Consider the following 17,566-nt stretch of genomic DNA (forward strand, 5'->3'; position numbering starts at 1 on the left):
ATTAATCACAATGCCATTAACATATAAAACTCTCACAATATTCAATGTATGAGCATACCTGTGGGGCATATCCAGGAGGCACATATATTGGAGGCACTGAACCATTTGGGGACATCATGGGAACCTGAGCAGGACCTAAATGGATTACAGAGATGATTTTTAAATAAGCACAGTACTTGATAGAAGTCTACCAAAAGTTTAAAGTATATTCTGAATTGCAAAATACAAACAAAAATATTTTTAGAAACATTAACATGTCAAACAAGTATTTGCAGTGAGAACATTGAAGAAAAAAAAAATCAGATTCTTAAGTATGAAACGTGTGAAAAACATGCAGAACTTATCTCATGGAATTCTTGTGTGCACACAAACACATGTACGCACATATATATAAATATTTGAATGTCTGTGCTTTTTGTTTCTTATCAGAAAAGGAGATGGGGGAATTTTGAAACATTTTATTCCTTAATCACTATGTTAGTGAATCAGTGTATACACACACTGCAACTATTGCAACTGTTTAACCCACAGCAATGTATTGGGAATTCTTTGGAAACCTTATGACATGGGAATCCATGTCGGCTCATTTCTCTAGGAGCCGAAGCAAAGTCTTTTAGTCAGTATTTGTCCTCTTACCTGGCTAGGCTTTCCCCCACAGTGAAGAGTCAAATTTTGAACAGATTGCAGAAGCCAGCAGTACCTTTGTTGCCAAATTTTATCCCCTGAAGGGAGGGAGAAAGGGAGTTGGCTGAGGGGTTACTGCTCTGTTTGTTGAATCTGGGCCTTAAGAGCCAAGGCCTGGATTATTTAGCACTTCTTGTATGGTCATGCTCAAAGAATAATTGCGTTGTACATAATAGAAAAGTTTGTACCTGTTATGTTTGTTCCTGCTCTGTTTCCTTGAACAAACAGTATATATATTTAAAAAACACCATTTTGTCAGCCTACATTAGCTGTGAGATACAGTCCCCTGGTTCGATTATGGCACATTTGACTAGAAATGTAGCTTCGTTTTGGGTGGCAGCTAAGGTAGTTTCTCCAGAGGAGATTTGTAGAGTGGCAACTTGGTCCACTCTACACACATTTGCAAAATTTTACAGGGTGGATGTTGCGGCAAGAGAGGACTCTGCTTTTGATTCCTCTGTGTTGCGGGCATGCACAGTCAGCCCACTCTAGATTCCTGGGACTGCTTTTGTACATCCCGTTTGTCTAGAATGACACACCTATTCTAATTTAATCTAATCAGGGATTTATGGGTCGCGCTATGCCTACATAGGTTGAAGGTGACTTACAAAATGGAATAATGAGAACTGAAAGGAGCAGAAAAAAGGAATCTAAGGAATATTTTACAGCATAGATATACATTACAGCAGTGGTCTCAAACTCGTGGCCCAGGGGCCACATGCGGCCCACCAGGTACTATTTTGAGGTCCTCAGTATGTTTATCATAATCACAAAAGTAAAATAAAACAGTTTCTTGATCATATGTCTCTTTAGCTCTAAATTACAATATTATTATTAAGACTTAGCCAAAAGGAAAGATTTATAAACTATGAAGAGTTTTACCTCATGCCAAATTGTCATTTCTTTAATAAGACATTAACTATTTTTTCTGAGGCCCTCCAAGTACCTACAAATCCAAAATGTGGCCCTGCAAAGGGTTTGAGTTTGAGACCACTGCATTACAGCAAGGAGAAGCATAGGATAAGATAACTTGAAACTGTATAGCAACTGTCCAGCTCCTATAGCATTGCCATAAGGCTGTCCCAAGCCAAATGCAGTACAAGTCACAAAACAACCTCCAATATCAGAGTAGCGGTCACAATCAAGATTTTGGTAGTTTGTAGGAAGGAGCTAGATGTTGCCATGTCCAATGGGTGAAATATATTTTTATAGTTCATACTGCATTTCAGTCACACTACAAAAAAATGTAAATACCAATTCTTAAACCAACCAGTTTTTCAGTATTCTGCTTAGAATGCTGAAATATCTCTAACATTAGTCTGTGTATATGGTACAATTCATGAATAAGGCTCAACTAAGCATCAGTCTAACAAACAGTGATGAATCATTCTTTGTTATTCCCAGAAGAAACTGTGCTTAGGATTTACGTTAGCATATTATGTTAACTATATCTCTATAACTGAACACCCACACACTGACATCACACAGCCAATGACATGCATCACTGACGCAAACATGGACAAGAATCAAATCTAAATGCCACATTAGTTGAAACAATAAGAGTACAGCACTGACGCAGCACAACCTTCTAATACTGACACTCCAGTAAATCAATAGTCCTGGATTCTAAAAATAGTCACACCACTCTTACACAAAACCTTGGAGTTTTAAGATTAATTTTAAGCTCTTTCAATACTCTAATCTGAATAATAAGTGACAATCTAATTTTAGCTTTCCATTTCTGCTTGTTAAACTTACTGTTCTTTCAGGAGTAAGTCAAGTAACACAACACAAGCCACAATTATAAATGTTTGTATCTTAATCTTACCTACTATATTAAAATAGAAACAATAAAAATATAAGTACGACTTCTGGTAGCACAGAGAAATGGAATAGCAGCGTGGTCGCCAACCTCCTCCACATTCTTACCCTAACCTGTTTAATGCTGGTTTCCCTCCTGGTTTAATATTAAGATGGGTATAGAGAGGGCTCATTCAAAAGCAAAGGTTCTAGACTTTTAAAAAACTAACTTTGTTCAGATGGGGGTTTATGTCAAGGAATTGTTGTCTGGTGGAGTGGAAGGAGGAGTGGAAATGAGGTGAGCAAAACTGAAAGGAGCGATTATAAGGGCGAGGCAAGTAAGGGTGAAACAAGTAAGTAAAAATAAGAGGAAAAAGTTCTCAAAAATAGTAGCTGAGAAGGTAAAGAATGAGGTAAGCTTTCATAAACTACAGAATATCGCAGAAAGAGGAAGACAGGCAAAAATATCTGGAAAAGTTAAGAGAGGCTGGTCAGGAAAGCAAAGATGCAAATGGAAGAAAAGATAACTGATGGTAAAACGAGGAGAAGACTTTTTTTAGATATATTAGTGATAGGAAGAAATGCAAAAGAGGCATTATGAGACTCAAAAGTGAAGGGGAGGAATATGTAGAAGCTGACAAAGAAAAGGCCGATTTGCTTAACAAATATTATGTTGTGTTCACGGCTGAAGCGCCGGGAGCACGACCGCAGAAGACAAACATGAATAGGAATGGAGAAGTAATAGATCCTGATCGATTTTCAGACGGTTGTGTTCATGGTAAAATCTAAATATTTTTGCTCAAACACTAGTATAGGTGGAACTTCAGAACTACTGTTACAACAATGCCATCAGAATATTTCTAACAGGAGCTGAAGTTTGGGGCAAAAGATTTTTACAATTTAACTAACATTTTCTCAATAAAAATAAAACTGTCAACTTATAGAGAAAAACAGCATTTCAAGATCTATAATTTAGGTAAGAAAGAATCATGCTTTAAAATGAAGTAATAAAATACCATTGAACCTTACCTGTAATGCACTGAAACTGGCCATCTTCTCTTCTTATTGTAAATGCTTCACCAGGATTAACTTGTACCAAAATAACCTGAAAAAAAAAGACAAACTATATTTTTTAAAAAGTAACTATTTAAACTATCATATAAATGAGAAAGGATTTTTTTCCAGATTTAATGCTATCCATATTGAAGCTTCTTTTACATATAGCTAATGAAAAGTAACTGGGATGAAGTTTTTCATAAAACTATATATGTGTTAACAAATTATACGAGGACGCACAACATATAACATGTTCATATAATGAGTCTAAATGTTATGTGATCATGGCATGTGATCGTGGCATCGAGATACCCCCCCCCTCTTCAAACCCAGCATCCACCCAAAAAGAGGGAGAAAAGCCTCAGACTAATGTAGCAGTATAGAACCAAAAGGTATAAATCAAAACTGCTTTTGATACTTTCATTGGCAAAAAAACTCCCTCACAGAACAGTTCAGGTTTAGAAAAGGGCAAAGTCACCGAGAGGCACGTTCAAGGACTTAGCTGACAAAAGACAACTTGAGCTCCAACGCTGTCATGTCTTCTCCAATCTTCCCAACAAGCAACCTTGTTTTACCAATGTTTGGCTCATCAGGGAAACAAACAATACAGCCTTGAAAAGTGCAACCACGCTGAGACCAGCACCAGAACAAAGGAAACAGCACTTAAAGCCCTCCCTCCAACACAGACCTCACTTCTGGTCCAAATCAACCAATCAGTACTCAGCTCAGCTCTTCTCAAACACAGCTGATTGAAGAAAATCAAAACATCAAAAAATAGAAAAGAAAAAAGCAGAAATATAAAAGATTTCCACCTTAAAAAAATGCTTGGCACTCCATTCTCTGATTAAGACCCAATGGCCACACTGTTTGTAAAGAAAATATCAAAAATTGTTCAGTTTGGCAAAGTGTATTTCTTCATATCTCCCCTGCACAATGAAGGAACCAAGGAATCTATCACTGCACATTTAAAATCTTCAAATCTGTACTTAACTTGCTTGCAATGCTTTGTTAAGTGGATGTCAATGCTTTAACTGTCCTGTAATGATGCTCCTCCATGGGAGGCTGTGACAGCTCCTGTTCAGTGTCATAAGAACATAAGAATAGCCTTACTGGGTCAGATCAATGGTCCATCAAGCCCAGTAGCCCGTTCTCATGGTGGCCAATCCAGGTCACTAGTACCTGGCCAAAACCCAAGGAGTAGCAATATTCCATGCTACCGATCCAGGGCAAGCAGTGGGATGCACAGATGAGAAACTGGGAGACCTCTCTGTAGGGGTAGTATCTAAGACAGGCATAGGCAACTCCGGTCCTCGAGGGCTGGAATTCAATCGGGTTTTCAGGATTTTCCCAATGAATATGCATGAGATCTATTTGCATGCACCGCTTTCAATGCATATTCATTGAGGAAATCCTGAAAACCTGATTGGATTCCGGTCCTCAAGGACCGGAGTTGCCCATGTTTGATCTAAGAAAACAGACTCCACATACAAAGTCCAGAAGGATTCCTTGGTTGTTGAATTCACTCTCAAAATTGGCTAAGAGCTCCCATACTTATGCCTTGGCTTCCCAGGGTAGAGAGGCTCAGGTTTTGAATTTTTGAGTCCTTTGGAAAGTTTTTTTTATTTTTTTTATTTTTTTTTTTTAGATCTCTGTGCGTGTTTTCCACATCCAGAACTACCAACTCTACACAAGCCTGTTCTTGAAGTCCTTGATGTCCAGTGTGCTCACCTTTGCGGATCTTCCACAAGAGCAGGCCACAGAACTTCACCAGTTAGTTAGCAGGCAGGAGTGTAGAAAATATCTGGCCAGGAGAGTTTCTTACTCCTCTAGACCTCAGAGACTTGTTTTTATATTCCAATTTGACCTCCATACCAAAGATATGTCATATTTGCTGTCATAGACCAACATTTTGGTTTGGCCATAGTTCTCAGAGCCTTTTTGAAGGTCATGGTGTTAGTGGAAACTTTTCTTTGAGCGGTTGTCAGGATTCATCTCTATCTGAACTATTGGCTAATTAGAATGTTTTCTTTTGATATGGCATCCCAGCTATCTGCTTTGGGTGTGGGAATGTGTAGACTCATGACTGCATATTTCTAACCTAGAACCTGCGGCTCAAAAGAGATTGGCAGATTCCATGACTAGGGACGTCCGTGCTTAAACAGTGGTTTGAGATTTCATGCTGTAGGTCTTCAAGTTTCTATATCTGGTTCTTATGTGGTATGTGCATGTTTGCATTAGATACAGAAAAGTTCAGATATTAGACAAGATCATTTTATGCAAGCTTTGTCCGTCAGAAAGATCAACCCATTGTATCATAGTAAAAGGGTCTCTTGGTGTCAAGGTCCATCTCTGATGGACAAGCCATCCCTCTTTGGTCTTGAGGCCTTGTTATTGTGAGGTCAAAATTAAAATGGCAAGGTTATACTGATCAAGTTGTCACCACCTTACTCCAAGCTAGGAAGAGGCCTATTTTGTCAGCTTAGGTATGTGGAATGTTGGTTGATTTTCTAAGAGATCTTTTTACCTTTTTTCATTTTTCTATTGCTAATATCTTAGCCTTTTTGCAAGATAGGCTTCAGAAAGATCTATCTCTTGGGTCCTTGAAAGTTCAAGTAGCAGCTCTAGTTTGTTTCAGACAACATTTAGGAAATTCATGTATAGTGTCTCATCCAGATGTAGCACAATTTCTTAAGGATGTGGCTGATTATATCATCCTGTTTCTAATATTTGCCTAGATTGGCATTTTAATTTAGTTCTATGGTATCTTCAGCATTCCTCTTTTGAGCTCTTAAAGAAAGGAACTCTCAAGGGTCATACCTCAAAAACAGTTTTCTTGATAGCTCATTTGTACACAAGGAGAATTATTTTTTAAATTTGCCAAAGCAGGAATGTCTATTCGGACAGGTAGATATCCTCCTGACATCTTGAAGGCTCATTCTGTAAGAGGAGTGGTGGTGTCCTCTTGGGTGAAACAATGCTTCATTGTTGGCTATTTGTAAGGCTGCCACTTGGTCTTCTTTTCATAATTCTCCAAAATATTACTGTTTAGATGTTTTGGCTAGAGATGAAGTTTCCTTTGGTGTTTTCAGTAATTAGAGTGAGAGCTTTATGTTCCCTCCAGCCTTCAGGATCTGCTTTGTTACATCCATAAGTTCCTGGACTGGTCAGTGCTGATGCTAAGGAAGGAGAGATTAGGTCTTACCTGCTTATTTTCTTAAATCACACCAGACCAGTTCAGCTACCCATGCCTTTAACTCTGTACTTGTTTTAGTGTTATATATATATTTACATTAACTTTTTCAATTTTAGGGCTCCTGCTGATTCAGTTTGTCTATTTCATTGTTTCTGGCAGAAAAATATTTATTTTTACACTAATATTAATGGTCCTGGTTTTCTGCCTTGATATTAAGTTTAAGTTGCACACGTACCTAATAATGGACAGCACAGTCCTGTACTTTGTCTTCATCTGCTGGTCAATGGACACATAATCCACAAGTTTCTGAATTAGGAAAGGAAATCAGCTTGTTTAAGGGCTTCCTGTTTGGAAAATATTATTCATTTTGTTGCCAATTTGCTATTAAAAGCTTTCTGCTACTGGGGGCAAAGATATTTTGCTATTTTAATCATTTACCAAATAGTTTACAGTTAAGGTAGTACAATTAATTTTTATTTATCTCTCAGTGTTTCTTTGACATCGGTGGGCTGTTTATTTGTTTATCAAAAGCGCCACCACAGATGTTTTATTTCCCATGCCATTCGATGAATAGAGATGTATGAAAATAGTTTCTCAGTTTAAGCAGGCCAATATCTCTTGTTCTGAGATGTGTGCCTTGGATTAGTGCCATCTCCTTGAATTGCAATTTTCTTTTCATTGGAATATTGTGCCAATTTTAGCTACTTTTTTCCATTTGAAATAAATTGTTACTTATTGTCCCAGCCACACCAGTCCTCTGAACAAATGGAACTGTATTTCCTTTAGGGGTGCTTTCTCTGTGGGGAGGTTGTGCAGTTGGTCAGGGAATCTCAGCCACCCTGTCACTCAGAAGTGTGTCAAAAGTAGTGAATGACACGGGGAAATAAAAAAATTATTTTGTGGACCAGCAAACTATTAAGACTGAAATTTTTAAAAAACATTTCGGTCCCCGCAAACTATCTGATCCCATCTGCACAAGACGCAGTTATGATTTTATATTGAACGTATTTTATTAAAGTATAAAAAGAAATAATAGTCTGAACAATTGTGATTTTATAAATACAAATATACAGAGCACGGACCAACAAAACCCCTGTCTCCGTTCACCTTCACATATATCCCCTCTACTATCAAGAAAAATGAACAAGCCAAGTTATTATAGAATGCTACACAGAAATATCATGCTAACAGAATACTGCAGTCCCCAGTTATGTCTCTAGCAGGATATATATTTCACATCTGATATATTCTAATGACAAAATAGAAATAAAATGATTTTTTTCTACCTTTTGTCTCTGGTTTCTGCTTTCATCTTCTTTTCACTCTTTTCCTTCCAGCGTCTGCCCTGTCTCTTCAATCCAGCATCTGCCCATTCCATCCACTGTCTGCCCTCTCCCCCTTCCATATGTATCTGACTTCTTTCTATGCCACTCTCCCCTGTCCATCCAGCCTATGCCTCCTCTCTCCTTTTTACATCATTCATTCCAGCTTCATTACTTTCTTCATTTTTATCTCTCCTACACTAGATCTAGCATCTTTATCCCTCTCTCATTTCTCTGCTGACCCCCTTTCCAGCATCAATCTCTCTCTACTTTCTCATTCCTCTCTCTCCCCTTTCCCTCATCTGATCTCTCCATTCCACCCTGACCCCCTTCCCCTCCTGTAATTTCCTTGCTAGCTGTTTCCTTCCTTTTTTCCTTCTCCCTTCCCTCCTCCCCCTATCCACATTAACTCTCTTCCCATCCCTTTCCCTCCTCCCCTCCCAGCAGCATCTCTCCTTCTACCTCCCTCCAGGTCCAGTAGCAGCTCTCCCTTTATCCAGCAGCTTCCCAGCCTCCTACAGTGGCTTCCTCCCCTTCCAACAGTTCTCAGTACTTGCCTGCAGCAGTGATTTACTTAGGCAGCCTTGGGTACATTGCCGCCTCTGAGGAAAGAGGAAGTTGCTGGTGAATCACTGCCCTGGCAAGTAGGAAAGCTGCTGGGAGGGGAGACAGCCACCATCGAAGGCTCCCCAGGATTTTGTTCCCACACATGCTTACCATCTCCCTTGTACCTGCAGCTCTCTCCCTGCACATCATTGATTGAACCATATTCCTGTCATTCCCTTCTTGGCTGGGGTGAGAACTTTTCAGTACTCCTTGTAGAATGAATTAAATGTATCCCAAAGGGAATTATTTATAAATCCTATTTGTCAATGTGTGTGTGTATCTGTGTTTTGGGGGGCTAGGTTTAGTTGCAGGGGGGTAGTTTAGGGGTGGGGCAGATGATAGAGTAAATGCAAAGAGTAGATTTGTGGGGTGATGGTGGTGTGGGGGAGAGGTTTAAGCTGTTAGAGGGCTAGTTATAGGAGTAAGGGGAAATTGCTGGGGTGTTTTGTAGGTTGAACAATTTGGGGTAGTGAGATAGGTGCAGGATGAGTAATTTGGGGGGTTGAATAGTTTGGGGGAGTGGTGGGGCAGCTGCATTGGTAGTTTTAGGGGTGGAGCTCTTTGGATGAAGTAGGAGGGGGTAGTTGCAAAGAAGTAGTTTGGGTGAGGATAGTTTGGGGGGCTTGGGAAGTTTTAGGGATGATGGGACAGTAATGGGATAGTTTGAGGGTACTATGGTTCCTCCCAGCCTCAGGCGATCAAGACAGGCTGCTGACGTCGGGACCTATTGGAAAATTCACCATGTGTTATCCATTTATCTTCATAAGCTTTCATGAAGAGGTTGGCAATGGACAGAGCCATAGTGGCACCCATTGCCACACCCGAGATCTGTTTAAAGATCCGATCTTTGAACATAAAAAAATTGTTCTTCATTGCTATTTCAATAAGGTGAATGATCAAATTGGTAGGTATACGTATGTCTGTAGCATCTGATCCTAGTTCCTTTGCTAAGATCTTCAGGACCTCATCTTGGGGAATCACGGTGTATAATGATTTGACATCAAGGGTTGCCATGAACGTAACATCTTCCAGGCTCCCAATAGCTGTTAATTTCTTCATAAAATCAGATTAATCTCTAGTGTAGGAAAAACTGGATTTAACTTTAGAACTCAAAAAAACATCCACAAAAATTGACAGAGGCTCTAACAGAGAACCTCTACTGGACACAATGGGCTTTCCAGGTGGGTTAAGCAAAGTCTTATGTACCTTAGGTAACAAATATATCACAGGGATTTTAGGCTGGTCTATATTGAGGAACAGAAATTCCTGACGAGTCAAAATCCTGTTCTCAAATGCAACCAATGTTATAGTTCTAATGGAATCTTGCAAGATAGGGGTAGGGTCCTTATCAAGTTATTGATAATCAGTGACAACACTTATTGGCGCAACATCTCAGAGTCATAATCTTCAGAATTCATCAGGACAATGGCTCCTCCCTTGTCTGCTCTCCTAATGATAATGTTGGGATTAGACTTAAGCATTTCAATGGCATGAAACTCTTGTTGCGAGACATTGCTCGCCCATTTTTGATGTTCAATCTGGTTCATCACTGTTCACCACTGTGTCCATAATATGAGCTCTTTATATGTGGATATAATGGGACCCAGAGGAGCTGGTGGAATCCACTTGGATTTGCTCCTGACTATCGAATCTGAAGGAGTGGTGATATTACCTACAAAAAACTCCTTCAAATGTAAGGACCTAATAAAACGCTCAAGGTCCACTCTGGTTTAAAAATCACAAATGCTTCTAGAAGGAATGAAGGATAAACCTTTCTTTAATACCATCTCTTCAGCCACGGTCAACATGTATTTCGATAAATTGATGATTACTGAGCTCCACAGTTCAAGCAGGCTGGCTGAGCAGGTCCCCACAGGATCCACCTGTCAGCTGCAGACCAAAGTCTGCTCCTCTCACACAGGCTAGGCAGTCATTGGAGCTGAATGTAGGAACACAAAATCCCATGTAAAAAAATACATGAAAAACAAAAAAGGAGACCGAGCAGATCAAAGTGGCTCCTACTGGCTCGCTTGCATAAGAAATAACTGACTGGGGGCAGCAAAGAGCGGGGAGAAGGAGGAGGTACTGAAAACAGTGATCAATATCTCCTGCTAAAGACTTGCAAGAATAGATGCAAGATCCTTGGTTCAGCATACCATCCCTATTGCACTGGAATACAGATTTCCAAGCATAATCTGAAAGGAAAGAATCTGAAAAACTTAAGAATGATTGTAGAGTTCTGTGTTGGGGTTTACTTGGTAAACTGGTACAATATAAAAATAAATAGCAATTGGACACAAGGTCCCAGGCATCTCCTCTTCCAGTTGCAACTGTTCAAAGAACAGTGTGAAGAAGGAAGAAAAATAGCCATGCCTACACAATGAGATGTGGTTACAGCAAGCCTGATCTGCAAGCTATGTTGTGCAGTGAAGACAAACAGGAGTGAAGAGATGCAGCGGAGAAGATATTGAAAATTAGAAGTGAATGAGATGAGAAGAAACAGCTTGGAGAAATCAGGGTGCAACCCAGAAAAACACCATCCATCAACATTGAGTCAACTATACTCACCCAATTACTTGACTGGATCTCCGAAGTCTCTGAGCCTCCTCTTACTGTATCATGACAACAGCAGAGATCAAGGCATTTCTGAGCAAGCCCATAGTGGTTCCAGACTGGCATTCACACACCCAGTCCATAGAAAAGTATGCAAAAATGACAACTGAAGCTGCTAGTCATGTGTATAATCAGGAGAGGAGGGAACATTATATTAGGGGTTAGCTAGCAGTGAGCTCACAAGCCGAAACAGAAAAACAAGGATGGCCCATCTTGGATTTTTTTAAACAGCATCAAATTAAGTGCATAAAGACAATTATGTAGCTACAGTTGTAGTTCAGATTGTATAATCAAATAAATATTACTTAATTTCTATATATTTCAACTGTGATTAGATAAAGGTAAGATTCATTTTAAACAGATTCTGAAGATTGCTTTAGATTCAGCATGCAAAACTGCATGATTTGGTCACTAGTGGTTTGTAAAGTTTGAAAAAATAAAAATCTACCCCTAAAATTTACATATCTTGCTCTCCATTATCCCACAAGGCACCCTAAGGCTCAATTTAGACCTTTCTGCTTTTTAACAAAAAATAACTCTTTTTTCATAATCTGTGGATCTGGTATAACTTGCTACTTGTTCATGGACAGTATCCATCTAATAGTAAACATAAGATATCAAGAAGTGGCCCTTACCAAGTGCAACAAGTGCCCTGAAGTAGAGTTATAAATGGTTAGCAATTATTAAGAGGCATCTAAACCCTGCTAAATCAGAACGCCTCTGACAATCACTATCATGATTATCTAAACCTCTGACTTGGTGAATAGCCTGAAAGAGATTCTTAACTGGCTTGTTCAGGATCCTGAGAATCAAGCTCTTCATCTAAAGCAAGGGTGCCCACACTTTTTTGGCTTGCAAGCTACATTTTTAAAATGACCAAGTCAAAATGATCTACCAACAATAAAATTAAAAAAAAAACACAAAGCACACTGTACGCAGAGAATATGTTAATCATCATTTGTATTTGAGGGGTTTTCAGAGGTCAAGGCAGATGACTTTAAAATATGCAATGTCACCTCAGTAACAACTATACAAAAATAGACAAATATACCCCCTCCCCTTTTACTAAACCGCGATAGTGGTTTTTAGCACAGGGAGCTGCACTGAATGCCCCTCGCAGCTTCCAACGCTCGTAGGCTCCCTGCACTAAAAACCACAATCGGCTTTTGACCGGGGGCGGTGGGGGTTCCTCTTTGCTACGCTGCGGGCATATGGTTTTGGCCCTTTTTTTCTTAACGCCCTTTTAGCGCTTTATAGTGATCCGGTGGCGAGGATCTCGGTGAATGGGGGCTTTTCGGAGCCCTTTTCCATTAATAGGGGGACCCGTCAGGGCTGACCCTGTCGCCTTTGCTGTTTGTGCTTTCCTTGGATCCCTTGATCAGGGAGCTGCAATCCAATGTAGACATTAGTGGTCTTCATCTGGGTGCCTCTCATTTTAAGATTGCGGCCTTCGCCGATGATCTTTTGGTCTTTCTGACTGACCCGCAGCATTCGTTATCTACTCTCTTGGAGAGTGTTCGGGAGTATGGAGATTTTTCCGGGTTCACCTTAAATTTAAAGAAATCGGAGGCGTTGGCCTCTGACGAGGGTCTGCGGCGTTCTTGGAGGGGGGCCTTTCCCTTGCACTGGGCGGATTCCTCCTTTCGCTATTTGGGCATTCAGCTGTCTATGGATGTTCGGGAGCTTTACCGGTTGAACGTCGCTCGTTTGCTCTCCACTACAGATTCCGTGTTGGCCGCCTGGCGTAATCTGCCTCTTTCTTTGATGGGGAGGGTGCAACTTTTTCGGATGGTTTTATTCCCTAAGTGGCTTTGTTTTACAGACTTTACCTTTGTTTCTCTTGCGTAAGGATATCCGGGCTCTCTCCTCCTTGTTGTCCAGGTTCTTTTGGGGAGGTCGGAGATCTAAGTTGCGGTGGCAGTTGCTGGTGGGCTCCTGGGGCCGGGGCGGTTTTGGGGTGCCGGATATTGCTCTTTATAATCAGGCGTGTCTTTTACGCCACGTCAGGGACTGGGTCTTGGGTACTGCCCTTTATACTGATGTTTTCCTGGAGCGAGATTATTTTTATCCTTCTCATCTTCTCTCTCTATTGCAGTCTCGGTTGGCGGCTCTGCCGGTTTTCTGTCGCCGTAGTGTTTTGTTTCGCCCCCTTTGGGAAGTGTGGCGACAGGTGCTGCCTTTTTGGCGGCAGGATCCTCATGTTAGTGTGTTATTGCCTCTGACCGGTAATCCTTCCTTTCTTCCAGGGCTCCTTCCCTCTGTCTTCGGGCGCTGGCGGGCTCGCGGGTTTGAGTTTCTTTTTCATATGATGCGGGATGATGGGACATTGCTCTCTTGCGATGAGTTGCTGCGTTGTGGTTTGCCTTCTTCGGGTCTTATCTTTGCTCATTGTCAACTCCGGCATTATGTACAGTCCCTTCCTCGGAGTTCTCTTTCTTTGGATTTTGGGATTAGTTTTCGCGCCTTTTTGGAGGGGGGGAGGACTCTGTCTCGGGGATCTCGGTCTCCTTATATCATAAACAGCTTGGGGCTCTTGGGCCTCTGAGGGATTTTACCTTGGTGCTGAGGGCTTGGCAGAGGGATTTGGGGCGGGAGCTCGGGGTGTTTTTTTTGCTTCGGGCTATTCGCCGTATTCCTACTTTGGTGTATAGTGCGGAGCTTCGAGAGTGCCACTTCAGGACCTTGTTGAGAGCGTATGCCTCCCAGAGCCGGGCCTACCATATGGGATGTGTTGATACCCAATACTGTCTCACCTGTCATGTGGAGGTGAACTCTTATTTTCATGGTCTCTGGGAGTGTGAGAGTATTCAGAGCTTTTGGGGGGCTCTGGCTTCCTTTCTTCAGGGTCTCCTACAGGTTTCTGTTCCTGTCTCTGCATACCATATGCTGTTCGCTCATTTTTCTTTGTTTTCTGTGTATACCTCTGCGGAAAAACTGTTTTTGAGCAAATGTTATATTTTGGGGAAAAAGTGTATATTGAATTTCTGGCTGGCAGATGTCCCTCCCTCCTTCTGGTACTGGAGGAATAAACTACATGCTCTTCTAGGATGGGAGGCCGCGCTGGCTTCTTCCTCCCGTCGACGGAGCAGAGACTTTGTTCATATTTGGACTCCTTATTTGGACAGTTTGTCTCCCCGGGTTCGTAGTCGTATCTTAAATAGACTGCAGTTGTATTCCCTTTCACCTGTCTGAGCTGGGGGGGTGGGGGGGTGTTGGGAGGGGTCTGCTTTTGGGGGGGATTAGGGGGGTGGGGCATTTTGTAACCTGAGAGGACATAAGAGTCCAGTCCTCTTGGGGGAGGGGAGCCCTGTTTTTACATATGACTTTGCCTGCTGTTTGTACCTGTTGTGGTTTGTTGCTTAATAAAAAAACAGATTTCACCTAAAAACCACAATCGCGGTATAGTAAAAGGGGGCCATAGTGCAAAATATAGACAGAAGATATAAATTCTTAAAACAGACACATTTTGATCACTAAAATTGAAAATAAAATCATTTTTCCTACCTTTTTGTCTGGTGATTTCATGAGTCTCTAGTTGCATTTCCTTCTTCTGTAAATCCAATATTTCTTTCTTTCTGTCTCTCTCTCTTTCTTTCTTTCTCTCTCTCCCTGCTCCCCTCTTTACTTCTGTCTTTCTCTCTACCCCTGCCTCCCCCCAAGCCATCGCACCGATTTCTCCCTGCTTCCCTGAGCCAGGCCTGGCGTGTACAAGTGCCCGGCTCACAAGCCTCTCCCCCCCCCCCCCCTCAACATCAATTCTGACATCAGAGAGGAAGTTACAGGTCAGCCAGGCAGTGATTGGCTGGCCCAAAACTTCCTCTCCGATGTTAGACCTGACGTCGGAGGTGAAGGCTTGTGGGTCCAGCGCTTGTACGCGCCTGGCCTGGCTCGGGGAGGCAGGAAGAACAAGATCGCAAAGGCAACGCAATCAACTCACGATGCCTTTGCGATCTACTAGTCAAGCGCGATCGACCATTTGGGCACTCCTGATCTAAAGAATTAGCTTGCCAAATACAAGAGAAATTATACCAGATAAATATTTGGAAGGACTAAAATATATGAAGAATATGTATTAAACAAGTTGAAAGATTCTGAACCAAATAGTTTTGATCCATTTTGGCAGATCAGACATTCTGAACTTTCTTTTACAGAATCTAAACATATGTCTTTAAAATATATACTTTTAAAAAGTTTAGGAATACTTGGCTGCAGTATAAACAGCTGCAAGTGGTTCAAAGAAAAAAATATAATAAATATCAATGTTGTGGTACTATCCCAGCCAATCATATTTTACTAAACATTTAAAAATTTGTAATGAAACATTAGGTTTCTACTACGATAATCTTCTGTTAGTCCCCTGGAGGATTCCATATGCTAGGTGTTCAATTCCAATCTGCAGTGTGGGTGTTACAGGAATTCACATCTTTTCAAAACACATGGTGCACTCCTCCTAACAGTAAAATCAGTTCAGTCCAAAAGCTACGCACATACCTGTAAATCCAGGACAAAGGGGGTACGGGGAGAATCTCCATCAACACAAGTAAGTCACGAACTGGTATGTTCTGCAAAATATCAACAAGTAATAAACAGGCAAAAAGGCAACTCGGAAAAAAACATTGATGAACAATGTAGAACTAACAAGCTGTGTGCAACGAGAACCCCAAGAAAGAGCCTTCAGCAATGTGCATACTCACAGAAAACTCCCCACAGGATCCAGCAACTGGCTGGAAAATTTTCAAGCCTGTAAGGAGAATAACCGAGGAAGAAGCAGGCTATTCCAAAACACTGAGTGTATACATAGAGGGAGGGTCGTATGGAATCCTCCAGGTAACAGAAAGAAGATTATCGTAGGTAGAAACCTAATCTTCCAATCTATAAAGTCCCTTCCGGATTCCATACACTAGGTGACGTACCAAAGCCACAGAAGCTAGGGAGGGACAGAAGAGCCTGCAGCAAGATCTTCCAGACATCTAATTTAGAAACATAGAAACATGATGGCAGATAAAGGCCAAATGGTCCATCTAGTCTGCTCATCTGCAGTAACCATTATCTCTTTCTCTCTCTGAGAGATCCCAAGTGCCTATCCCAGGCCCTCTTGAATTCAGGCACAGTCTCTGTTTACACCACCTCTTCAGGGAGACTGTTCCACGCATCTACCACCCTTTCCGTAAAAAAAAGTATTTCCTTAGAATACTCCATAGCCTATCAACTCTTAACTTCATCCTATGCCCTCTCATTGCAGAGTTTCCTTTCAAATGAAGAGAGACTCGACTCATGCGCATTTACATTACGTCTCTATCATATCTCCCCTCTCCTGCCTTTCCTCCAAAGTATACAGATCTTTAAGTCTGTCCCCATACGCCTTATGATGAAGACCACATAGAGAGGTTCTGTGTGGCTTAAACCTTTGTGAATAATAAGACAAGGCTCATTTGCAGTCTAAGGTATGAAGGGTAAGAATGAGGCTTTGGAAAGAAAACTGGAAGCACAACTGATTGATTTAGATTAAATTTGGTGACTACTTTCAGTAAGAACTTAGAATGGGTGTGGAGAACTGCTTTATCATGGTGGAAAACTGTAAAAGGATGGGTCCAACACCAACACTTGAAGCTCATTCACCTGACATGCAGAAGTGATGGAAATTAAAAATACCACTTTCCAAGTGAGATATTTAAGATGAGTAGAAGACATTGACTCAAATTGAGGTTTCATCAGTCTGGTGAGAACAACATTAAGATCCCAAACCACCATAGGTGGTTTGATACTGAAAAGTCCCTTTCATAAACCTGTAAACAAGAAGATGAGCAGTTAGAGATTTATTGTCGAATGGAACATGGAAATCAATGATAGCACTGAGGTGAACTCTGACTGAAGTGGTTTTAAGACCTGAACCAGATAAGTGGAGAAGGTAATAAAACACTGAAGATATGGAGGAGGATGAAGGATCTTGATGATGAAGAGTACACAATGTTGAAAACTGTGTCCACTTCTGTTGGTAGCACTGCTGTGTAGGTGATTTTAAAAACATGACGGCAGATAAAGGCCAAATGGACCATCCATTCTGCCCATCCGCAGTAACCATTATCTCCTTCTCGCTCAGAGAGATCCCACGTGCCTATCCCAGATAGAAACATAGAAACATGATGGCAGATAAAAGCCAAATGGCCCATCCACAGACTGTATCCAAAATAAGTCTGACAGGATCAGAAAGAACAGGTCATCATGAGAAGTACCAAGCTGTCAGGTGCAATGACTGTAGATTGGAACGTAAAAGAGATCCTTGACTGCATGA

At 41.2% G+C, this 17,566-nt stretch overlaps 1 protein-coding gene across 8 annotated transcripts in view; it reads right to left on the reverse strand.

The window, feature by feature from the left end:
* Positions 1 to 17,566, reverse strand: part of FNDC3A (fibronectin type III domain containing 3A) — a 240,211-nt gene that overhangs the window by 189,109 nt on the left and 33,536 nt on the right. For 7 of the 8 annotated variants that reach the window (XM_033947816.1, XM_033947812.1, XM_033947815.1 and 4 more), the window contains 2 exons: positions 3,514 to 3,589; positions 59 to 135 (listed from right to left, as the gene is read on the reverse strand). In XM_033947816.1, the coding sequence (XP_033803707.1) occupies positions 59 to 118 (60 nt within the window). In that variant the 5' untranslated portion in view covers positions 119 to 135; positions 3,514 to 3,589. Of the gene's footprint in view, positions 1 to 58; positions 136 to 3,513; positions 3,590 to 15,765; positions 15,837 to 17,566 lie in introns of all 8 variants that reach the window. The other variant, XM_033947817.1, reaches the window with a different exon arrangement.

This window comes from Geotrypetes seraphini, chromosome 6, assembly GCF_902459505.1.
Source record: "Geotrypetes seraphini chromosome 6, aGeoSer1.1, whole genome shotgun sequence".
In the NCBI taxonomy this organism is placed as follows: Eukaryota; Metazoa; Chordata; class Amphibia; order Gymnophiona; family Dermophiidae; genus Geotrypetes; species Geotrypetes seraphini.